This window comes from Patella vulgata, chromosome 6 (assembly GCF_932274485.2).
Source record: "Patella vulgata chromosome 6, xgPatVulg1.2, whole genome shotgun sequence".
NCBI lineage: Eukaryota > Metazoa > Mollusca > Gastropoda > Patellidae > Patella > Patella vulgata.
This window is the reverse complement of record NC_065884.2, coordinates 46,157,494-46,180,430: the sequence shown is the minus strand read 5'-3', so window position 1 is coordinate 46,180,430 and position 22,937 is coordinate 46,157,494. Positions and strand designations below refer to the sequence as shown.

General features: G+C 34.1%; 1 protein-coding gene across 1 annotated transcript; it reads right to left on the bottom strand.

Annotated features, from left to right (window-relative positions):
* Nucleotides 1-4,213: 4,213 nt before the first annotated feature.
* Nucleotides 4,214-21,710, bottom strand: LOC126824352 (eukaryotic translation initiation factor 4 gamma 2; the record flags this gene model as incomplete). Its single annotated transcript, XM_050553563.2, has 21 exons — nt 4,214-5,393; nt 5,777-5,995; nt 6,390-6,501; nt 7,447-7,651; nt 8,272-8,530; nt 8,994-9,073; nt 9,364-9,499; nt 9,794-9,892; nt 11,858-12,159; nt 12,587-12,712; nt 12,867-12,965; nt 13,225-13,360; nt 13,692-13,763; nt 14,040-14,150; nt 16,022-16,191; nt 17,104-17,196; nt 17,650-17,716; nt 19,155-19,265; nt 20,899-21,001; nt 21,326-21,466; nt 21,598-21,710. Coding segments are annotated over 21 exons (2,823 nt in total), but the record flags the coding sequence as incomplete, so codon positions are not given.
* Between the last annotated feature and the right edge of the window lie 1,227 nt (nt 21,711-22,937).

The window sequence follows — 22,937 nt, the reverse complement described above, 5'->3', positions numbered from 1 at the left end:
TCTCTGCTTACCCTAAGCGGAAAATGCTCATCTTCGAACTCCATCAAGGCATTGACCTAATCAACACATACACCAAGTTTGAACATTCTAGCCCAATTAGGAAGAGAGTTATCGTGTCCCAAAGCATCAACCAATCAAATTGCTTATCTCTGCTTACCCTAAGCGGAAAATGCTCATCTTCGAACTCCATCAAGGCATTGACCTAATAAACACATACACCAAGTTTGAACATTCTAGCTCAATTAGGAAGAGAGTTATTGTGTCCCAAAAAGTGTGACGGACAGACAGACGGACAGACAGACGGACGAACCCATTTTAATAGTCCCCTGCTTTCTTCGAAAGGCGGGGGACAAAAAAGTTTGATTACATCAGGATTCTGCTCACACCACATTGGTTTAGTAACTGATAGTACTCCCTTTGTGTCTCTAATGTAGCTGCATTATCAAATTGAATAGTGAAAACATAGTCGATACAACTGAAGGAATCTTGTACCTGAATCATTAGATTTTATCCCTGTCAATATATAACATTTCAATGTGGACGTATAAAAAAAATTCTGCTGCCATAGATTAGCACTTATTATCTTGAACTGTATCATTTCAAGATATCCATTTGCATGCAAAGATTAATTGCTAGGCAGATTTAATAAAATATGCCTATTTTTATAAGCCCACATATAATTGTGAGCGTATTATGCTGTCACCTATGTCCGCCCACCAACAATAATTGGCTTGTTAATGCGACAGAGGCTAGTTTTTAACATTTTTTTTTATTCTAATTTGTTTTGATGACCTGGGGTCATGGGAGGATGAACCTTATCACGCTAGTGGTATTCAGTGTGCCACAACCAGGATGAACCGTGCTGAATTCCAGCAATCCAAGATTTGCTGTTACAGAGATATATTATTTGTTCAGAAAAGCTAATGAACACCATATAGATTAGATTTCTTGAAGGATGCTAGATCTTAATTAAATTTGGTCAACAGCCAAGTTTTCCTATTGGATAATCTGCTGTCGAGACATTATAGTTGCTGTGTGGGAGTATTTGACTGGCTATTTTTGAAAATATGTATCCATCCATAAACATAGTTTGCCAGGCAATGAAACACCCCCCCACAGCAGCTAAGTCGTCCCGGCAGTCCACAAGTGTTGTTGCATATTTATTTTTTTTTGTAAGTAATGAAAGCAATTACAAGACTTATTACAAAATTGATTTAAGATACATCATGTAAGGATTTAGATAAAGAGCTGGCTGAGCATATAATGACAGTTCAAAAACAGATAATGACAAATGAATATAATAAAAATTTCTGTCAAATTACAATGTACTTTATTCTGAGCCAAGTTATGAATGTTTTAAGAATATGGTTTCAATTGTCAAGTACCACTGCTACGATAATAATAGTTTTAATTATTCATTTCATCAATAAATTTTCCAAGTCATTCCGATGTCCTAGAGAGTTAATTGTGGGCTCGTGTCAATAAATATTTGAAACAAGACCTGCAATAGGCAGATTTAGCTCTTACATAATGCATCTTTAAGATTAATTATCAGAAATTATTGGAATTTAGCTCTTCAAAGTTATCAGAAATCTTCTCTGTAATAAAGGACAATATTGGTGTCACTATCACATAATGATAAAACTGGTTAAACATGTTCCAAATATTATTTTAACACAGAGATCATTGCTAACATAGATGCGTAATGAAGATTTCAAGAATGGAAGTGACAAAAGCAAAAGGAAAACACAAGTCACCTTCTATATAGTAGACTAAAGTGATGAGTGATAAGATTCATGGGCAAATTTCTGTTCACTAATAATTCCTTTGAAGACAAGTTGTTATGCGAGACTGATCCATTCAGAATTTTGGCCTCTATAAGATCAACAACAAAATTGGGCGTGGCTGTCCCTGGGGGTTGGCTCATGCACCAACAAAATCAATAGTTATTGGCGTCTTTAGTCTATAAGGGATAGATATACCAAGTTCCAAGACGATCCATTAAGAATTGTTGCCTGTGTAGACAGCACACAGACACACAAGAAAGGTGGGTGTGGCTCTGCCCCTGGGGTTGGGCATTCACCAAACACAATGAGGATCATCCTTAGGGTATAAGGAATAAGTATCCAAAGTTTTGAAAGGATCTGTTAAGAAATGTGGTCTATAGGCGTGACAGAGACACAAAAATTGGGTGTGGTTCTGACCCAGGGGTTTGGGCATGCATCAAATATAACAGAGGTCATCCTTAGGGTATTAGGAATAAGTATGAAAAGTTTTCAAGACGATCCATTAAGAACTGTTGCCTGTAGGTGACACACAAAGAGAAAATGGGTGTGGCTGTCCCTGGCGGTTGGGCATGCACCAAAAACAGTACTGATGATCCTTAAAGTATAAGGCGTAAGTATGGAAAGTTTCAAGTGGATCTGTTCAGTAATGCGGCCTGTAGACAACACACAGAGAAAAAATGGGTGTGGCTCTACCTCTGGGGGGTCGGGAATGCACCAAAAACAATAGGGATCATCCTTAGGATATAAGGAATAAGTGTGTAAAGTCTCAAGACGATCAGTTAAGAATTGCGGCCTGTAGGCGACCCACACATACAGACGGTCAACGGCAAAACATTAAGATAGGTTGCCAGGCAACAAAACATACCCCCACAGCAGCTAAATCGTCCGAACAGTCGACAAGGGTTGTCACATATTTATTCTTTTGTAGGTAATTTGGGGAATTTAATAGACAATTTCATACAGATGACATTATAATTTTCGTCGTTTGAGGGTTCACAAGGTTCTAAAAACTAAAACAAGGGCTGTAACTCTGGAAGTAATCTACAGAAATTGTTCAAATTTGACAGGCTTCTTCGTTTTACTAATTCAAATAATGGGTATAAATTTCATACAGATCGGATGATAACTTGTCATTCGAACGTTCACAAAGTTCAACAAAGTAAATCAAGGGCCATAACTCTAGATGTAATAAACGGAAATTTGCTGAAACTCAATAGGCTTGTTCGTTTTACTAATTTAAATGATACATATAAATTTCATACAGATCGGATAATAACTTTTGTCGTCAGAGCATTCACAAGGTACAACAGTGAAACAAGGGCCATAACTCACGGCTTAATTAACGGAAATTGCTGAAGTTCAATAAGCTTCTTCATTTCACTAATTTAAAAAGAGAGAGAAATGGGGTTTAACGTCCACTCAACACAAACTAGGTCATTTCAGGACTAACACATGGTTTAATTTTATTGCAATAATTCGCTTGCGCGTAGGGGTCTTTAGCAGTGAGAGGAAACCGGAGGACCCGGGGAAAACCCACCATGATGCATATCAATTTCAAACAGATCGGATGATAACTTGTCATTAGAGCGTTCACAAGATTCAACAAAGTGAAACAAGGGCCATAACTCTAGATGCAATTAACGGAAATTAACGAAATTCAATAGGCTTCTTTGTTTTACTAATTTAAATGATGCATACAAATTTCATACAGATCAGTTGATAACTTTTGTCGTTAGAGCGTTCACAAGGTGCAACAAAGTGAAACAAGGGCCATAACTCAAGAAAAATTTAACGGAAAAAGCTGAAATTCCATAGGCTTCTTCATTTCACTAATTTAAATGATGCATATGAATTTCAAACAGATCGGATGATAACTGTTGTCATTCGAGCGTTCACAAGATTCAACAAAGTGAAACAAGGGCCATAACTCTAGATGTAATTAACGGAAATTGCTCAAATTCAATAGGCTTGTTCGTTTTACTAATTTAAATGATACATATAAATTTGATACAGATCGGATAACTTTTGTCGTCAGAGCATTCACAAGGTGCAACAAAGTGAAACAAGGGCCATAACTCCAGAAGAAATGAACGGAAGTTATTGAAATTAAATAGGCTTCTTCATCTCATTATAGAGTGTTCACAAGAAATTGTGGACGATGGATTGAACCAACGGCAATATACGACCACATTTCCATGTGGGCGTATAAAAATGGAATGACTTCACACATTTCAGTCCCACAACTGCCAAACCTAGGTTTGGAATAGGAACAGATAAAGATAATCAATATGCCTCAACAATCTTATCAACTGACATAGCCAAGCCGCCTACAATGATATGATGACCCTTAGGTCACTAAACTTATTATTCAAATATATTGTTTAAGACCACTAGGATTCTATAGAAACCAATACGAACAATTATCATTATTTACACATTACATTTTTATTTAAATCTAACATATATATATGATAAATAATGAGAAATGGTGATTATACAGATAAAATTAAACAATAGGGAATTGTCAATAATAAAATATCAGTGGCCATCACCAATTAAAAATCGTCCAAAAACCATAATTTACACCACAATATGTACAGAAAAACAAAGCAAAATTTGGAATTTACATTATTTGACCATTTAGAAAAGAGTTAATCATTTAGTTAGTGCCAATTTGAATTTAAATAAAATATTTAGTTTTGATTTGGTAACAGCAAAACGGTAATAATAAAGTTTAAATGGTACAAAACTAATGATATAAATACTAATAATATATGTCTTAAAAACATGTTATGTACAGGACAAACAATATGGATTTGGAATAAATCTGACCGGCAGAGATGAAATTTCTGATCATTAATTAATCCATTTATAAAATTAAATTAGGGTTTTTTTTATGAGTATATTTTGAATGCTATATATATATATATAATCTACATATTTAATGTAAAAAATGACAAATCTAAATGTTGGGAATATTTATTAAAATGAAGACAATATACATGTACAATCAAAAATTTTAACCGCCATTAATATGACTAGTCTTCATTTTATTTGTTAGGGTAGGGTAAAAATTCATTATAAATAATAAGTCACTGCTGGAAAAGTAAACATATGAACATATAAAACAATTCCATGCATGAATAAGTAGCTGTACTTTTAGTAACAGGAAAGGCTAGTAGTAGAGATCCATCACATGCAAACATATCTAGATAATTTGGTTTAAGTTCAGGACAACGACGAAAAAATATTGAAAATACGAAACCACACACACCGTTACCCACAATATCGTTATTTCAGAGCATCAGTTATTTGGTGCTTTATTTTTTTTAAACAGTTTTTTTTTCTCTGATATATTTATTCCATGTAGACATAACACAATAAGTCACAACATCACTATTTTATTTTTAAAGTCCAACTCTTGTAGTGGTTAATATTAAGTCCAATCTACACGGAAATATTTGCCTCTAAAGCATTCACTAAAATAATTCCATCAAAAACATCTGATCAATCTGGTGTGTTTATTTGTAGTGTTGTTTATTCGTCCTCTGACTCCTCTTCAGATTCTTCTTCTGCTTGTTCTAGCCAAGTTAGCCATTGGTTTACCTATAATGATATACAGTTTTATATTGATAAACCTGTTAAAAAATGTACCTTTTCCATTCCATATTCTGATTTATTAAATCTGGCATACAAATATTTTTTGGAACAGGTCCCCAAGGTACTATCTTATTTTTTTGTTGTTCTTGTGGCAGATGCTCTTAAAAAAAAACCAAAGGCTGCAATTGATATACAATCAACATGAAACTTAGCGAGTTGTTCCTTGGACAATTGCACATTGACAGGATCTGATTTTTGTTATGTCCCAATTCCAAGATGGCCACGATGACATCCTTAATTCCTGGTCCATATAGTAGAATGGTAATTATTTTTGCTAAGTGTATACAGATCATGTTTATTCAACGCAAAATAAAGTATATTCATTTTACCTGGAAGAGAGCTTTCCCTTTGCCTGGATATTGGTCATTGACCTCCTCTTTCCATTTCAAAAAGGCCTCTTCTTCCACAATCTCCATATCATAAAAATTCATGAAAAATCGCAGCAACATTCCTTTAGGGAAACCATTTTGATGACAGAAGACCTGTACAGCATACAAGGCCACAATATTCAAATCCATATGATCCCTTAAAAACATCTGTAGAACCAGCTGAAACAAAGTTTTTCTCATTAATATGAAATATAGCAGGAAAACAATTTCTAATCCATTTGTTTAATTACAGAAACAGTATTTAGGATGTTCTCCGGTAGATGCGTGCAAATTCCAGATCCTTGCTTTTTTCAAATGCAGGGCACTCGGTGTTTGACACTATTCTTTGTCATTACTGATGTAATATTAAATTTTTAATGTCAATTCCTATTAAATCAATGTGGCAATATTCTAGCGGTAACTAAAGTTTGCCTGCAACATTTAAAGTTGTATTGAGCCTCTGTTCAAAATAAACATTCTTTGTCTTCAAAAAGTCTGCAACCCGTAAAATCCTACTACATACATGTAAAACAAAAGTTTATGAAAGTTAGGAAATATCTAATTTAGTACTCACTTTGAGTTTATCCAAACATTCCTTTTCTTTCTCAATAACCATTTTATCAGGTACTTGAGTTTTATCGATTGTATCAGACAGTGTTGTTTCTTCAGCAACATATTTTACAACGCTATATAACAGGGAAAAAAAACATCAATAAAAGGTACAATTAACTACAGTATATATGAAATATAAATTCTTTTACCGAGAAGATTTCTACATACATGTAAGAACTTGGATGACATTCATCTCGCAATTAATACTAACATTGTCCGGTTGCTTATTTCATAACTCAAAGATACACCCACATCAGCTAAGTTGTCCGGGCAGTCAACAAGTGATGTTGCATATTTTTTCTTGTCAGTAATGAGAACATTTACAACACATGAAAATCTGATTACAAGTAATAACCCATGAAGTAATTATCAGAAAATATTAGAATTTGTTTCACTTTTTCATAGTGAACATGGGCCTCAAATCTGGCAGTAATTATTAGAAATCATTGAAAATGTATAGGATTCTTTGTCTCATGACCTTAAACACTGTATAAGTTTAAAGTCAATCAGATATTAACTTTAGCCTCAAGAGCTTCTACAAGATTTTTCAAAGAGGTTAAGGGCTATAACTCTGGCAGTAATTATCAAAAATAGTTGAAAATCAGTTTCAAGTCAATCAGATATTAACTTTAGCCTCAAGAGCTTCTACAAATTATAGTTGAAAATCAAAAGGCTTCTACGTCTTATGACCTTAAACAGTGTGTATAAACAGTCTATCAGATATTAACATTAGCCTCTAAGAGTGTCCACAAGATATTTCAAAGCCATCAAGGGCCATAACTCTGGCAGTAATTATCAGAAATTGTTAAAATCAATAGGCTTCTTCGTATCATAACCTTAAACACTGTGTCAATATACAACCACATTTCAATGTGGGTGTGTAAAAACAAATCGAGTATCAAGACAAACCCTGGTAACCAACGAACAAATTCAGATTTATAATTTATACTACATCCCAGGAATGGTGTCTTATGTTTATTTTCAGGGAAACCTGTATGTCATACTATTATTTGACTTACCTAGTTGTCAAAATGTTAATAAAGCGTGGATCTTTCTGCATGTTATTATCAACTCTATCTTTAATCCATTTGAATAGAGAATTAGCTGTAGGATCAAGTTGGATCTGTTTTCCTAGTTCCGATTGAATTTTCATCAGTGGAAACAGGAAACTTAATCCACGATCTTCTAGTGTTTCTAACAACCTTTCTCTCTTTTGATCCAATTCTACAAGAAATAAACATTCTAACAATTCTTCACAAACAAACATCAGATTGGAATACATTTATCTGTATTTAATACTAATAAATTATGTCGTGATTTAAACTAGTATCATTTTGTGTTACAATTGGTTTGATGAAGTTGAGAATTAATACAATTATTTCATTGTGAACTCAAGTACATTTCTTTCAGACTTGATACATACTTTTACGACACTTGACTTGAAACTCAACATGGTTTGTAGCAAATAGTTCAAGATGAATAATATGCAAGAGTTACATCTATTGCTTTTTTTCTGGCTTCAAATAGTTATATAATCTATTCACATTACATGCCCTTAATTGACACTAGATCACGAGATCTGCACCATTTACTCCATCAACGTTAAAATGGACAATCAAGAGTCTTTAATATCGTAGCAATAATATAGACTACACTATTCTGTCAAAACTTCAAACATTCGTAACTTTAAACAGAATTTAATTTAGAGTTTTCAATATGTTCATTTTTAATTATCATTTTTTAAACTATCATAGTGAGAATGGTCATCTCTTTATTTAAATATTACATAATGCATCTTTAATAAAATTAATGAATTCAGTTGTAAATATTCTTGTAAAAATTACCTGGTAACATTGTCTGTAGATCTAATTTACTATTAGTAAATGTAACAAGTAACCAATCCTTGTCTTTTATCTTATATATCTGCTGTAAACACAGCATAAATAATGGATAGTGTACACCATTTTCTAGAGGTTCAGCCAACTCAGCTAAACTAACTAGACCTTTTGTAACAGCCATGGCACCAAATCTAGCTGTATATGATTTGACGAGTTGAACTTCTTTCTCTAGTTCTGGTAGTTGATCCATTAGAGATTTAAAACCCTATAAATAAGTTTAATTCAAACTTTGTAATTATCTACTGTAAAGGAAGTTTGTAATTAGTGAATTAATGAAGACCTTTTAGTCATAGTTATACAAATGTAAGTCTGTATTGAGTATTCTGGATTTACTTTGTGATGGCCAGAAAATAGAACTCAATGGTTAATGTCGTACTAAAAATGCAATTTTATCCTGAAAGATTATAACGTGTAGAAATCTATCTTAACATTATCTAAACACATGAAAGTTGTTATAAAAGCTGTCTTTTGTACACATTTCCAAGTTGTCTCAGATTGGCAGAATCAAACTAGTCATTTTCCTGCCACATGCAGGATATGACTAGTCTACAACCCACATGGATGGTTGCCTTCGGGACCCCTGCGCTCTCATCACAGCAACAGACCAAAATGCATCTTTTGACAGCAACCAACATTCAGCAGACTTTTACATGCATTAGACTAATTACCTCCATAAAATGTTCTGAGTTGATCATATTTTCTTCTTTCATAGCAGTTATAAATTTCATCACATATTCACGGTCATCGTCTGAAATAATCAAATTAAGAATATTTACAAGGGCATCATCACACACAGGAATTTGGATGAAATAAAATTCAATGTGATTGGTACTGACAAAATGAGACAAGCAGCAAAATATGCATCGATGATTCAAACCATGCAATAGTCAACTATTAAAAGACAACTATGCTGTTCGCACCCGTTTTGTGCCATATCTCAACTAAGGGACCTGGTCACATAATAGTTACAAACATGATTTTGAGCCCTCAATTTGTATATTTTATTTGTATGAAAGATGAAAAAATAAATGTTCTTACCTTCTTTTTCTAGTACATCTATCATAAGTCTTGAAATAATGAGTGGTAGCATCTTACGAGGTACATTAGCCTCTTTTATCAGAGCAATGGCTTCAGATGTGTTCTCCTTTGCCAAATACTCTGTTCCTATCTGACTCTGAAAAAGATTACATTACAGCATAAAGTCCATTTTTGTTCCCTTTATTTCATTTCTGTGATTAAAAAAGTTTGCCAGGCAACAAAACATGTCCACAATGGCTATAACTCTAGAAATAATAAGCAGAAATACAAATGGGTTATTCGTCTCACTAATGTATACATACATACATTTTAAAAAGTGCGAACGATCAATGGAGTCAAGAAATTGTGGATGATGGACCACAAATGGAAATATACGACTAAATTTCCATTATATCCGCTACTTCTAGTGTGTAAATAATTCAACACTTACAGCAATTTTAAGAAGTTCTTCTTTACTTATTGTACCCTTCTTGTTATTATTAGTTTTATTCTTATCTTGAACTATTATCTGTTTAATAGGTAGTGGCTCCTGAAATATACAAATATTCAATTTATACATACTATATAGACAAATAAAGTGCAATATTAACAATTGAAAATTGTTATTTCTTCAACTTGCAGTTATTTTGAGAAGCAAAGTGGATAAATGTTAAATCATATCATGCAATACCAAAAGAGACACCAAAAATGTATACACTGAAACCCTAAATCTTTCATAAATATTTCCCAAGAAAAGAAAACATTTTATACATAAAAGATACAAAAAAAACCCATTTAAGTGTTATATTAAAGATACATTATGTAAGATTTAGATAAAGAGCTAACCAATCTTGCTATAATAGTTTGAAAATAGATAATGTAAAATGAATAATTTGAAAATTTTATTCAATTTACTCTAATTGCGAGCGAAGATACATGTACATGTATTTGCCTTTGATGGTTTGACAAGACTTGTGCAATAATTTTAACCACCGTACTGGTTGTTTGAAGCCAAGTCTCGCTCCTCCATTTTTAGCTTAAATCAAAATATGGCTGAACTGTTCTATTAAATATCGGAGAAATCCGATGCCCTTGAGAGTTGATTATGGTCTGGACAAGTTAATTAATGTCTAATTAATAATTTAGAAAACATTTCAAGCCTAAAGAAAGACCTGCAATAGACAGATGTAGCTTTTGCATAATGTATGTTTAAAATAACCATGGAAACAAAGACATCCCTTTCAGTATTTTAATTTTAATAATTTTGTGTAATATTAATTGAAACTAGGGCGGTGTATCGATAGTGATTTTTACTACCGGTCTTGAAAATATGTTTGTGTCGATACTGTCAATTATCGACCAACATTTCAATGCGGATTATGTGTTTAAAGTCAAAACCATACAATGTTGCGATAGATGTTTTTTGTTCCGTCTATTTCTCATATTACGTATATAAATTGTTGTTTAATTTTAAATTAATGTTATCACAAATTCGTAAATTGTTTATTATTGTTAAAGTAATGTACCCTTGATTCCGATTGAAGAAATACAAGCGTTTTGTCATCCATGAGTGCTATGTCATTTGTACTTGTACATTTGTACAAACGAATAATAGATGAAGAGAATGATGATAATTAATCCAGCTCTAATTTAAGTTATATGGAGTCCCAAAATCTTATAACGGTACAGCATATACCTGATTAATATTAGGACTCTTTTAGATGTATGTTATAGTTTTCATTTTTGATGTCATGATAATCAAAACTGTCAAAATGGTTGCTACTGAGAACAACACAAGCAGGTGAAAGCAGAAAAATTTAGACAGCTTTATTAAACGCAAAAAAAATGGTACCAAAATTGGTTTTTTTCATGTTGAACAAGATAATATATTATTTAAAAAATAACATTTGTTATACTATAGGCGTTATTGGCTACAAGAACTGCATGTGCATATCTACTAAGTACCGACACTGCGACAGTACGCTGATGGCCAAAGTACACCGCTATTCATCTAAATGTGTTTTTTCTTTTTTTCTTAATGTCAGTCTAATTTGAATTGTATACATTATTGTATACATGCCTTCTATACATTATATAGAATTAAATGATACACAGCTTGTTTTAGTTTTATTTTGTGTATAACATTGGTCATAAATTTACATATTACCAAATATAGGATATGAAAACAGGCTAAAGCTTATTTATTAAAGTCATCTCCCTAGCATACAGGTATTTAACAATCTACAATAGAAATGTTCAACATGCACCATTAGCTTTATTTTAGGTCTAATTTCTGAAGAAAAAAAACACTCTTCATGATTTAGGAGCATGTGGCGCCTCAGTTGTTCGCAGATTCTGACTATATTGTAAAAACTTCAAACGATTGAAATTTTGCTCAGAATAATGTTATTTGACTGAAATTTTCAATTATTTCTGAAACTATTTATCAAGAACGTCCTTTTCTTTATCTAAATCTTGCATAATGCATCTTTAAGCTTTGACATGTAAAACGTACCTGTTTAATAGTCATAATGGGTTTAACGTGGGTAGAAGGATCCTGATTACTAGGTCTAAGTGACCAGCCCTGGCTGTTAGGTGGAGTCTGAGCTGATTTAGGCAATGCTTTAGGTGTATTTGGTTTGAAGTTGAAGTTCTTAACAGGTCTCAGGCTAACTTCTTCCCTAGTTGGAAGAGGTGGTGTTGACATTCCATTAGTAGAACTGGATGTTGTCACTGTAGGAACAGTCGTTGGTGGTTGTTGTACAGCCATACGTTGAAATCGAGGTGGTAGATCCCGACTTCCACTAGCTCCAGCTGCTGCTCAAAATAAAAATAATCATTAATAGTATTGTAAGTGGAAAGTCACATCTAGACATAGATGACAAAATGGATGTGTAACAAGCCAACAGTCAAGCCGATGTTCCCTGCTTCAATCACAAATCAAATAGATGACATGATGTAATGAAATATTCTAAGTTCCATCACGTTCCCTGAATAAGAAGCATAGTTAGCATGGTTCCAAAGCAGAGACAAATTAAATCAATTATCTGTACTTAGCCTAAGCAGATAATGCTCATTTTATCCACCTAAGTAAAGGCATTCACATAAAAAAAACTATCAGGTTTGAAAATTCTACCTCAATTAGAAGCAAAGTCCAAAAGTCCAAAAACTAATTCTGAAAATGCTTAAAATAATGAATCACAAAAAAATTTAATTAGGTGTTTTGTGATGTCTAATACAGTACCTTGCTTTTGTTGATTCTGCTGTTGGTAAGGTGTTGAACCTTGTTGATTTTGTTGATTATTCTGCCTTGTACCTCTTGGACTTCCCCCATCTTGTTGTCGACGATTCTGGTAGTTATTTTGGTATCCTAAAATAAAAGCAATGATTAAGCCCAACATGACAATCTTTAAAAACTATTTGTTTTTCATAACCGGATAACTCATTTTCAATCTAACTGAATTCTGTTTAAAAAATCATAAACGGATATAATGCAAATGATGTCACTTTGGTAAAAATCTTACCTTGATTCTGATGATTTCGGTTTCTTCCCATCCCATTGTTATATGTAGAATTATTAGCTTCAAGTGAAATCACCCCTGGTCCGGTTCCTATCATATTATCTATAATGTTAAAATTACAATGTAAATTCGCCTAATATTAAAAAGTTTTAACACAAATCTAAATCAAATTCTTAAAAGACATTTAGTAGCTGCAATCTTATTCTAAATAAATTTTAAGACTTAGTTTTGTTTATGGATGGAAGTTCCAATGTTCTTTTTCAAATCCAAGTAAAAATCATGGATCCACCTTAATTCTAATCTACAATTGTTGAAGTTCTTCAATAAGATTTACATAATGAAGGCTAAAGTAATTTCTTACTCATGGAGTTAGCTGGTGCACTAAAAAGATCTCCCATGCCCCCCTTCATATTTTGTACCAGACCCCCGTTCATGGCCCGATTACCGATCATATTAGACATTCTATTCTGATGTGGTGGAATAAACACACCAAGTTCCTAAAAAGATACAAACAAAATATTATGTTAACGATTAAAATCAGAATTCTGGAGTAAAATTATTTCTCACTTTATTTCCTTTTTGGTATATCAAGGGAGAGGGAAATGTTTCTGTTAGAATTTAGAATTTATAAATCATGGAACGAGACCAAAATTTATTATATAGCGTATTACATATAGATGATTACATACATGCAGATAAATTTAAATGAACTTTGTTTTTTTTATTTCTTAGTTTTCATTAGTGAAAAGAATATTTAGCCGTTAAGATTATTGGTAAAGTAAAACCTCATTCAGTGTCACTTCAAAATTAATTTTATATTATACTTACAGCAGCAGCATGCTGACGAATTTCAGTAATTGTTTTGGGGCCAATAGAAGCTGCATGAAGACGTGGTTTCCACTGGAATAAAAAAAAAAGATAAGGATAAACAAAAAAGATTAATGACTGCAAAATATCATGCATTTTCTTTTAACATGTCAACTGGTACTTCAGTTGCCTGTTTAAATTGGTACTGACCAGAATTATACTGGCATCTGTATTCGAAGATATAGCAGGCACACGATAGTTCCTCATTACTTTTAAAGTTGCTGTCACATTATTTGAGCAAATCTTTACCCAGATTCTGAATAACTGATGTCCTCTGGTACACAGAGATACAAATAATTTAATAATTACCTTTTTAGCTCTCAACTCCACCACATCTTGCAGCATAAAGCGAATTCTAGGCGGTAGCTCACTGTTACCAGCAAAATACTTTATTCGCTCAAAGTATTGATCCATCCATGCCTACAAAACATCATTTTTAGGATTATACCTCAAAACTAAACAAGTGAAACTAGATTTATAGAAGATTAAAAACTCATCTTAAAAAGCAATACTAAATATACTATTCAAAAAAAGTAGGGGATATTTGATTTTGGGGGCATAATACTAAAATATGCAAATAAATACGAAAAAAGTCATTATAGAACCTAACAGAAGAAACATTTCCAGTTACATGTGACGCCCAAACGCACCAATAGCTACCGCATGGAATGCAGGTGATGCTTGGGATCATCATGGGGGTCCAACCCAAGATTTGCACGACTCTGACTTTGAATGTTACAGTCATTGTGGCATTGAATTCCAGGGTGGAAACATCAGTTTAATTGTTTTAGTGACCAGAAAACAAATTTTGATATGCGTCGGCTTACCCAAAATGAAAGGTTACGTGCCCTTGGCATGCTACAGATCGGCACAACACAGGTGGTTGTGGCGCGGACGATGAATGTTTCTCAGTCTGTCATAAGCAGGCTATGGTCCAGATACCGTGATACACAATCTGTACAGGACAGACCACGCTCAGGTCGACCAAGGGCGACAACTCAAGCCCAGGATCGATTTATCCGTACCTTGGCCTTGAGAAATCGTGTCATCACAGCAAATCAGATCAGCGCTCGTCTTCAAACAGACACTGGTGTGAGAGTGAGTGGCCAGACGATTCGGAATCGACTGCATAGGGGTCACCCTCGCGCCCGACGTCCTCGCGTGATCCCTTGTTTGAGAGATCATCACATTCAGGCAAGACGTCGTTGGTGTAGGGATCGTCAACACTGGGATAATCGACGCTGGAGCAATGTGATGTTTTCAGATGAGTCAAGGTTCACTGTTGATTTTTTGGACAGACGTAGGAGGGTGTGGCGTCGTCGAAACGAGCGCTTCCAAGACGTTAACGTCATCAGACATGATCGATTTGGGGGTGGTTCTGTTATGGTGTGGGGAGGCATCACTGTTGCTGGAAGAACGGCTTTACATGTTGTTGCAGGGCGTGTTACAGGCCAGTACTACCGGGACAACATCTTGGCAGTCCATGTTGTGCCGTTCGCACGACGTCATGGCCGCCGTTTCATCTTCCAGGATGACAACGCAAGATGTCACAGGGCCAGGATCGTTACAGGTTACCTCCAACAACAGAACATCACCACATTACCTTGGCCAGCACTGAGTCCCGACCTCTCCCCCATCGAGCATGTCTGGGACATGCTTGGACAGAGGTTACGTCAACGTCAACAACGTCCTGCCAATGTCCAAGAACTTGCTGCTGCGTTGCAACAGGAATGGGACAATCTGGACCAAAATGACCTTAGACGTCTCATTAGGAATATGCCACGTCGGATCAATGCTTGTTTGGCAAACAGAGGAGGATTTACCCGTTACTGACTTGGTTGTGATGCTGTGGTAACTTTGCTGTTTGACCCCGGGTATCATTGTACCCTTATAATGGTCAGTCTGTGCCTTACTTAGTCTAACGATCATTTGGAATAAATCGATGAATGTGAACTTCATTTCATTTTGTCAATTGTTTCTTCGTCAGTTTCATTAGGTGACTTTAATAACACTTAAAAATCAAATATCCCCTACTTTTTTTGAATAGTATATATGCAAGGGAATAAAACTGGTAAATTCTGTGTGAAAGAATAGTAAAATTATTCATCCTAGTTCTGTGTAACTGTATAAATTGACAGCTGTAGGAGTGTCGGTATAAAATGTATTGCCTAAGCTCACAGCTCGGTCAAAGTTTTCTTTAAACAGTCGCTCTGTATCCTGGTTAAATGGCTATCAGAGAATTTTACTGTTTGCTGTAACTCTGAAATGCTAATAGAACATGGATTTCTTACCTTCGCCCGGCTTGTGTCCAGACGAGGGCCGACAGTACGCATTATCTGACAGAGACATTCAAGGTCTTCTGCCATGTCCAGGACATCGGTATTCCTTTTCTTTTCCAAAAGCTGTTTGATGCATTTATGTAGAATTCCTTCATGAAGCATCTGGAGTTTACCCAGTTCACCTGAAAACGATGATTTATTGTCAAAATTAATTTAAGAAGAGTCGGTCATCAACATGCTCAGCCCTTGGACATGTTTTTGATGGTACATGGATAGACAAATGCTGGTTATAAGATTATAGCAAATTGTATCAGACATCTATATTTTGTCATCCCACTATAGTGGAAATAAATCGAGTATAATTACTAACTACCGCAATCTTTGGTATTGTACTCTATCAAATATCAACAGACTTCTCAATCCTAGATGTATGAATGAAAACAAACATTCATTAGGTTTCATAAAGACATCTTTGGTTTATACTCCTGAATAATTAAATACCAAACCCACAGTAAAAATGAAATGGGGTTTAACGTCCTACTGTTCTGTTCCTATACTAGGCTAATGAAGATGGGCATACGCCTTACAGTGTGCTATGAGGGAAATTTTGCCCGGGCAGCGGCACTATCGCCTACTCTTATATCGAATTCCAACTGCCAAGGGATCTTTTATGTGCATTCCAATGTATACACGGGACCTCGGTTTTTCGTGTCATCCGAAAGACTAGACAGCTGTGCTTGTCAGGCCCTCCGTCCTGCATCACTGACAAGGGGGAACCACGCCAGAAAATCTGGATGAACTTTCTCGGCCAATGCAGGGATCAAACACCCGACCTCCAGACTAGCGAGCCAGCGTCTTACCCACGTGATCCCCCCCCCCCCCCACAGTAAAAATTGTTTCCGTAAATATGCTTAAGTTCCACTGAAAAACTGATGTGCATGTGAACGAAGTTGTTAAGACACCATAACCAGTTCATAAGATCCCAGGAGACAAAATGTGAACGGATGAAAAGATTCCCAATTCAATAAGCTTTCCGGACTTCGCAGAGGGATAATGAATTTAACAGCATTGTGTTAAATGGTTAAAAATATTACCAATAAACTTGATGTTGCCAAGCATTTTCCATTTTGCCAAATGATATTGTTCTGCTTCTTCATCTGTAAGGGGGCCATCACGTTTGTCATATGCTGAAAAGAATTTAAAACGTAATGCATTGGATATTTCTATTTCATTTTCTGTATTGGTTAAATAAAAATTAATGGTCACTGGCATGTAAAAATTTTGCTACCACTACCAAATATAATTTCCATATGATACTCTTTTAAGCAATCACAAAACATCCTTTGAGTCTATTGATTAACTGGTTACTTAAAATAAGTCACACGGTACTTGGTAATAGTTTATTTACCGATTATTGTTATTTCAATATCCTAACAACTGACTGCAAGTCATATTCAAGAAAAACTAATTGCTGTGGTTCCAGGCAAGCAACATGCCTGGTGGTATTTCATTTTGATGTATGCACCTACATTTTCAGGTATAATCTATTATTAGACTGCATTAATGTTTGACAATCTGTAGATTCATTAAACTATATAAACAGTTAAACAGATCTGTCAAATAAAAATTGTTTAAATTACCTTCACTTGCGCGAGATCTGTTTTCAAATTCATCTTGGCACTTGTTCAATAAAAGACGACGGAATGTCTACAAAAAAATAAAATCAACAAATTTTATACATAAAGCAAGCTTGAATTATGATCTATTATTTGTAGTCCAGCAGAACTTTGTATACAATTTCCAGGTTAAGCCAAAGTTTTTTTTATGATTGATTTTAGTACCCGGGGTGTCCTCTTTCAGAATCTGACGGGTGGAACTTGGTCAACCTTGAGCATTTTGAAAAATTCAAGATGACATCCAAGACGCCCACTTTTTCAAATAATCCCCTATAACTTCCATAGTATTTAGTCTAGGATGCGAATTTTGTTGTCTTGCCATATGTTTTGGGGGCCAAGGAATACACTAAAATCGTTCATTATGTTGTGGGGTGATTAAATCATAGTAAAATCCAAAATGCCAGACAATATGGCCCTTTAACTGAGCCGCTCATTTCACCAAACCAAATATATCTAGAAACAAATCATGAAGTCTTGCTCAACAAATGATGCGTTTGCAGAGAACGGATAATGAGCTCATCACCAAACTATTGAGTGGTGTTCACTGGAAGATGGTAATCTGCCGGAATTTGATGCGGAACTGTATTGCTGGGTGAAGGATAGTTCACTGAGAACAATACAACCAGCCAACTTGCTCAGTCATGTGGCTCATCAGAGTGACATCCTATGTACAAGTAGTATGTTTGCTTGTAGCTGCACAAGGGATGGCTTAGGATGTAAAGTCGCAGGTTACAGCCAGAACCACAACTAAAGGATTAAACTGAATATTGCCAAGTTTTGTGGGGGTTATTTTCGTGTTTTGGGGGTAGAATTTGTTGTTTTTTTTGTTTTTTTTTTAAAAAAAAAAACCAGCTTGTGCCCCCCCCCCATCATTTCAGGGCTGGTCCTTGTGGTCCTGGAACCCCTGATTGGCATATAAGTGGTGTTATTGTATCACTCGTATGCTCCTTTATCCAGAAATATATAGTTTGTCCCAAGATATAGTTTGGTTTGGTGAGTTCAAGTGCCAAATTGTCTGGCATTTTGGATTTTACTATTATCTAATTACCCCCACAACACAATTTTAGTGTATTCCATAACTCCAGAAACATACGGTTAGACACCAAAATTATAATCCTAGAGACTAAATACTATGGGGATTTGAAATGACGGCCGTCTTGGACGCCATCTTGAATCTTCAAAATGCTCAAGGCTGACCGAGGTTCACCCGACAGATTCTGAAAGAGGACACCCTAGGCTACTACAATCAATCATAAAAAAAAACAACTTTGTATACAATTTCCAGGTTCGCTCTAAATATTGGGTTTGGCGACCAGACTATTAATACAAATAAAATAACTAGTTTATCAAAATAATAGAAAATCTTTTCAGCAACAAATTCTACACAATTAAAGCTGTAACTGGTACAATCCAATAATGGAATTTAACCCAGAAATTATTTCCTACCGATATCTAACTACAATACTTACAGTGATGTTAGAGTCGGGAGGTTCAAAGTTTGGTGCATCGTCACATAGTCGTTGGCATAGTTGGGCATACAACGAGCTATATTTGACCTCGTCGAGAGCCTTTTCAAAAATCTGAAAATATAGACATTTGTTTTCATTACAGCTCAGCTATAAGTCAAAACTTTATACTAATTTATAGTCTTTTTCATGTATAACTTTGTTGAGTAAGGAGAACTTTGGCCTGTATTACTAATTAGTACAGTAGCTACTGCATAGTAAGGATGCAGTGATACCCGGGGAATTGCGGTTATTGCCGGTTAATCACGGTTATTGGGTCAGGGGATTAAATAATCGCCTTCTTTCTCAATAATCATTATATCATGATTTTTGAGAATCAAATTCATAAAATTTTGTATTATTTTGGCCCAATTCTCATCAAAATGATGAAGGATGATAAAACATCTTGCGTAAATAGTTTATAGTTACCCCACTATACGCAATGCTGAGTATAGTGTAATCATAGAAACCAACTCGACTGGTCCGACTGTTGACCATTGATTATCCAGTTATAGTACAAGTTATGTGTCTGGATAATATTTCTTTATTACCATTAGAAACAATATAATTTAAAGATCACAGGACATTTTTGCTGTGGCATTTTCAAGCCTTGTCCTGCTTTACTAATTAATCACGCAACAAATAATTAAGTTCTCATTAGATTGTGTATTTTTAACTCTGTAGGAAATGTGACCCAATTATTCCTTCAATAAACATTGTGCTCGTCTTTGATTCCCTGAGAAAAAATAGTACCATGCTTTTCCTGACTAACAATGGCATACATCAATTACCATGACTTTTGAGGAATTTTAATGAGCCACTGTCTGTAATTGTATCTGCATCGGCCAATAAGTTTCAATGTCAACATTTGATATCGGTAAAATCAGATAGTAGCCATATCGGTACATCACTAAACCCAACATATTACTCTATTCTAGACTGTTTACGCTTTTATTAGTTTTAATAATCGTGTTTAACGAATCCTCCAAGAATGACTATTTGAATTATCATGATAAATGATCTCATCACGATAATCCAAGATATCACAATTATTCATTTTTCAATAACCATGATTAATCACAATTACTTTTGTATGTATCGTTGCATCCTTACTACATGAAAACAAGGGAATTGACACTGGGATATGTGGGACAAACATATTTTGAGTTTCATCAAAATCGGACCTCTTAATTGTACATAAAAAAATGTGAACAGACATCCGGACATGGACAACAAAACCTCAATCAGTCCAGTGGGTAAAATCATGTGATAGAAAGGTCGAAAATGGTAGCCATCTTGGATAATGACGCCATTTTAAAAATTCAAAGAGTTAAACAGATTTTTTTAATAAATGACCCGAAACAGCCACATTTAGCTGCCCCACTTTGTCATGTTCACATGCTTTAACAGTCAAACACAGAATGATAACCCAGCAAAAAGTCCAAGTTCACAAATCAAATGTTTTAAACTTCAACAGTGTTCCTTATGAAAATATTTGTAAAAAAAAGTCTTGCACTGTGCTTTATAAATATGAATGGAAAAAAAATATAGATATCTGCTCTTAGTCATTAAAGAATTCAGATTTTCCATCGGCTTCCCTTTCGTAGGTCCAAAATCAACACTAAGTTTGAAACAATGTCATGTATTGTGTTAAATTGTGCAAGTATAACAACAGATAAGCTCATTAAATGTGTAAAAAGTAACATACCAATAAAATAATGCCTTTAAGAACAACTTGAGAATCAATGCCAACATTCAATAATTCAAGACTCAATTTATCAAATTTTTCAGGACTCAGTTTGTTGAGGATTCTAGAAAAGTAAAAAAAATCAATCTACATATTATTACATAGCTTTGAAATAGCTAAACTGAATCATTTTTCTCCAAGAAATTAAATTATAAAAATTCAAATTTCATTATTCCCATTCAACAAATTTGAAATTCACTGTTTTTCACTGGATGAGCCAGTCCTTAATTTTTGACGTGGTTATCAAATGTTACTAGTTTTAAAATAGTCAACTTTAAAAAAAACCCTAGAAACTATGATTTCTGATGATTCCAGATTTTGGGAATGGTTCCTTTTTATAAATCGATAAATATAAATAGGTACTTTTGAGATAATTTGATTCACTCACCCTCTAACTCTACGGAAAATCTGGTCATATTTTTCTTCTCCATGATTGGCATCTCTTTTTATACTGCTTGGTGGTATCCATCTGGATTTAGTCACACGGTTGGCCGCGGCACCTGCGCCGGTAGTGGGTGGTCTAACGTCTCTGTTTAAAAAAAACCAAATAATGACGATATAGATGTGATCATATTTCACAAACCAGTATCAGTGTGATTAAATTTGAGTTTTGTAAATAAACTGAAACTGAATACCTCCATAAATGTATGAATAACTAACCTTCCTCCAGAGCGTGGAGAAGCACCACCCTTCCCTATCTTTGCGTCCAGTATGCTGCTTCTTATAATCCTGATATGTAGATTCACAGCAGGGAAAAATAAAGAAATAAAGGATTTTATTTAGATAACCTGAAATAGAAAAAGAAAAATTAATAAGCAGTAAATTCCTTAAAATATAATTTTTTCCAATTGGGTTTTTACAGCGCACTATAGCAAATCCAATTACACATCAGTATAAAATTAAGATTAGATCCAAATTTTGTTTCTTTTACTTGTTTTTAGACATTGTAATCAAAACTATGACATCACAACTGCATTCTGGCAGTTCTAACATTCATATAAAAATCAACAAACATATGAAACCTGTACACTAATAAAGACAATTTGATTAGTTATAAATTCATATGATCAAAACACTATTTACAAATATATAAGAAAGCGTAGGAGAGTTGCACCACATTAACTACACAGAACAATCCTATTAAAATATGTCAAATATTAATGAGTACAACATAAAAAAAATTACCGGAAATATGATTTTAATCAGATTGACATATTTATTGACTTACTAAGTTGCAGATATAATTCATGATGCTTAAATTGATAATAATTATATTTCTACATTTATCAGTAAGGAAGTCAAGTTACTGTGTGAATCTATCTTCAGTCAGCATCGTTTCAGGTCAATGTGAATAGGCACAATTAATATATTTTTTTGTATTAACCAACTTGAAATGAATCCAACTTTTATGAGGAAAATCAATTGCCCTATTTACGTACATGTAGGCTTGAACTACTGACCTGATGATTTTACATCAGACAAAAATAATCAACTGTATTTGACATAACATTAACAATCTGTCATTTTGCACAATGGACATGAGTAGACATCTGTCTTCTATTAAGTCAATTATCAAACAGTACATGTATATAGAAGATAATTGGTTATGTAACTTCTGATAACTAATTAAGTTAGTAATTGAAAGACTTGCTATTTTACAACTTGGACATTCACAGATTGGTTTAAATGAAGCCAAGTATACAAAATTAAATTTCATTTAGATATTAGAGTAGCATCTTAAGACATCTTATTCTTAGATGTAAATTTAACTAAGCAAATTGCAGTATATTATTATTAAGTTTTCATAATGACAGGAATCTACATGTAAAATTTATGTAAGGAATTAGGGTGAGATTGATCAAATTAATGAATCACAACACTTTTCTTTTAAAATACATTAATGATTTAAAATTGTCTCCAGTAGAACCTGCCAATTCCTTACAAGAGATTTCACTGTAACTATTTCAATGGTTCCAGGTCAATCATATATAATTAACATA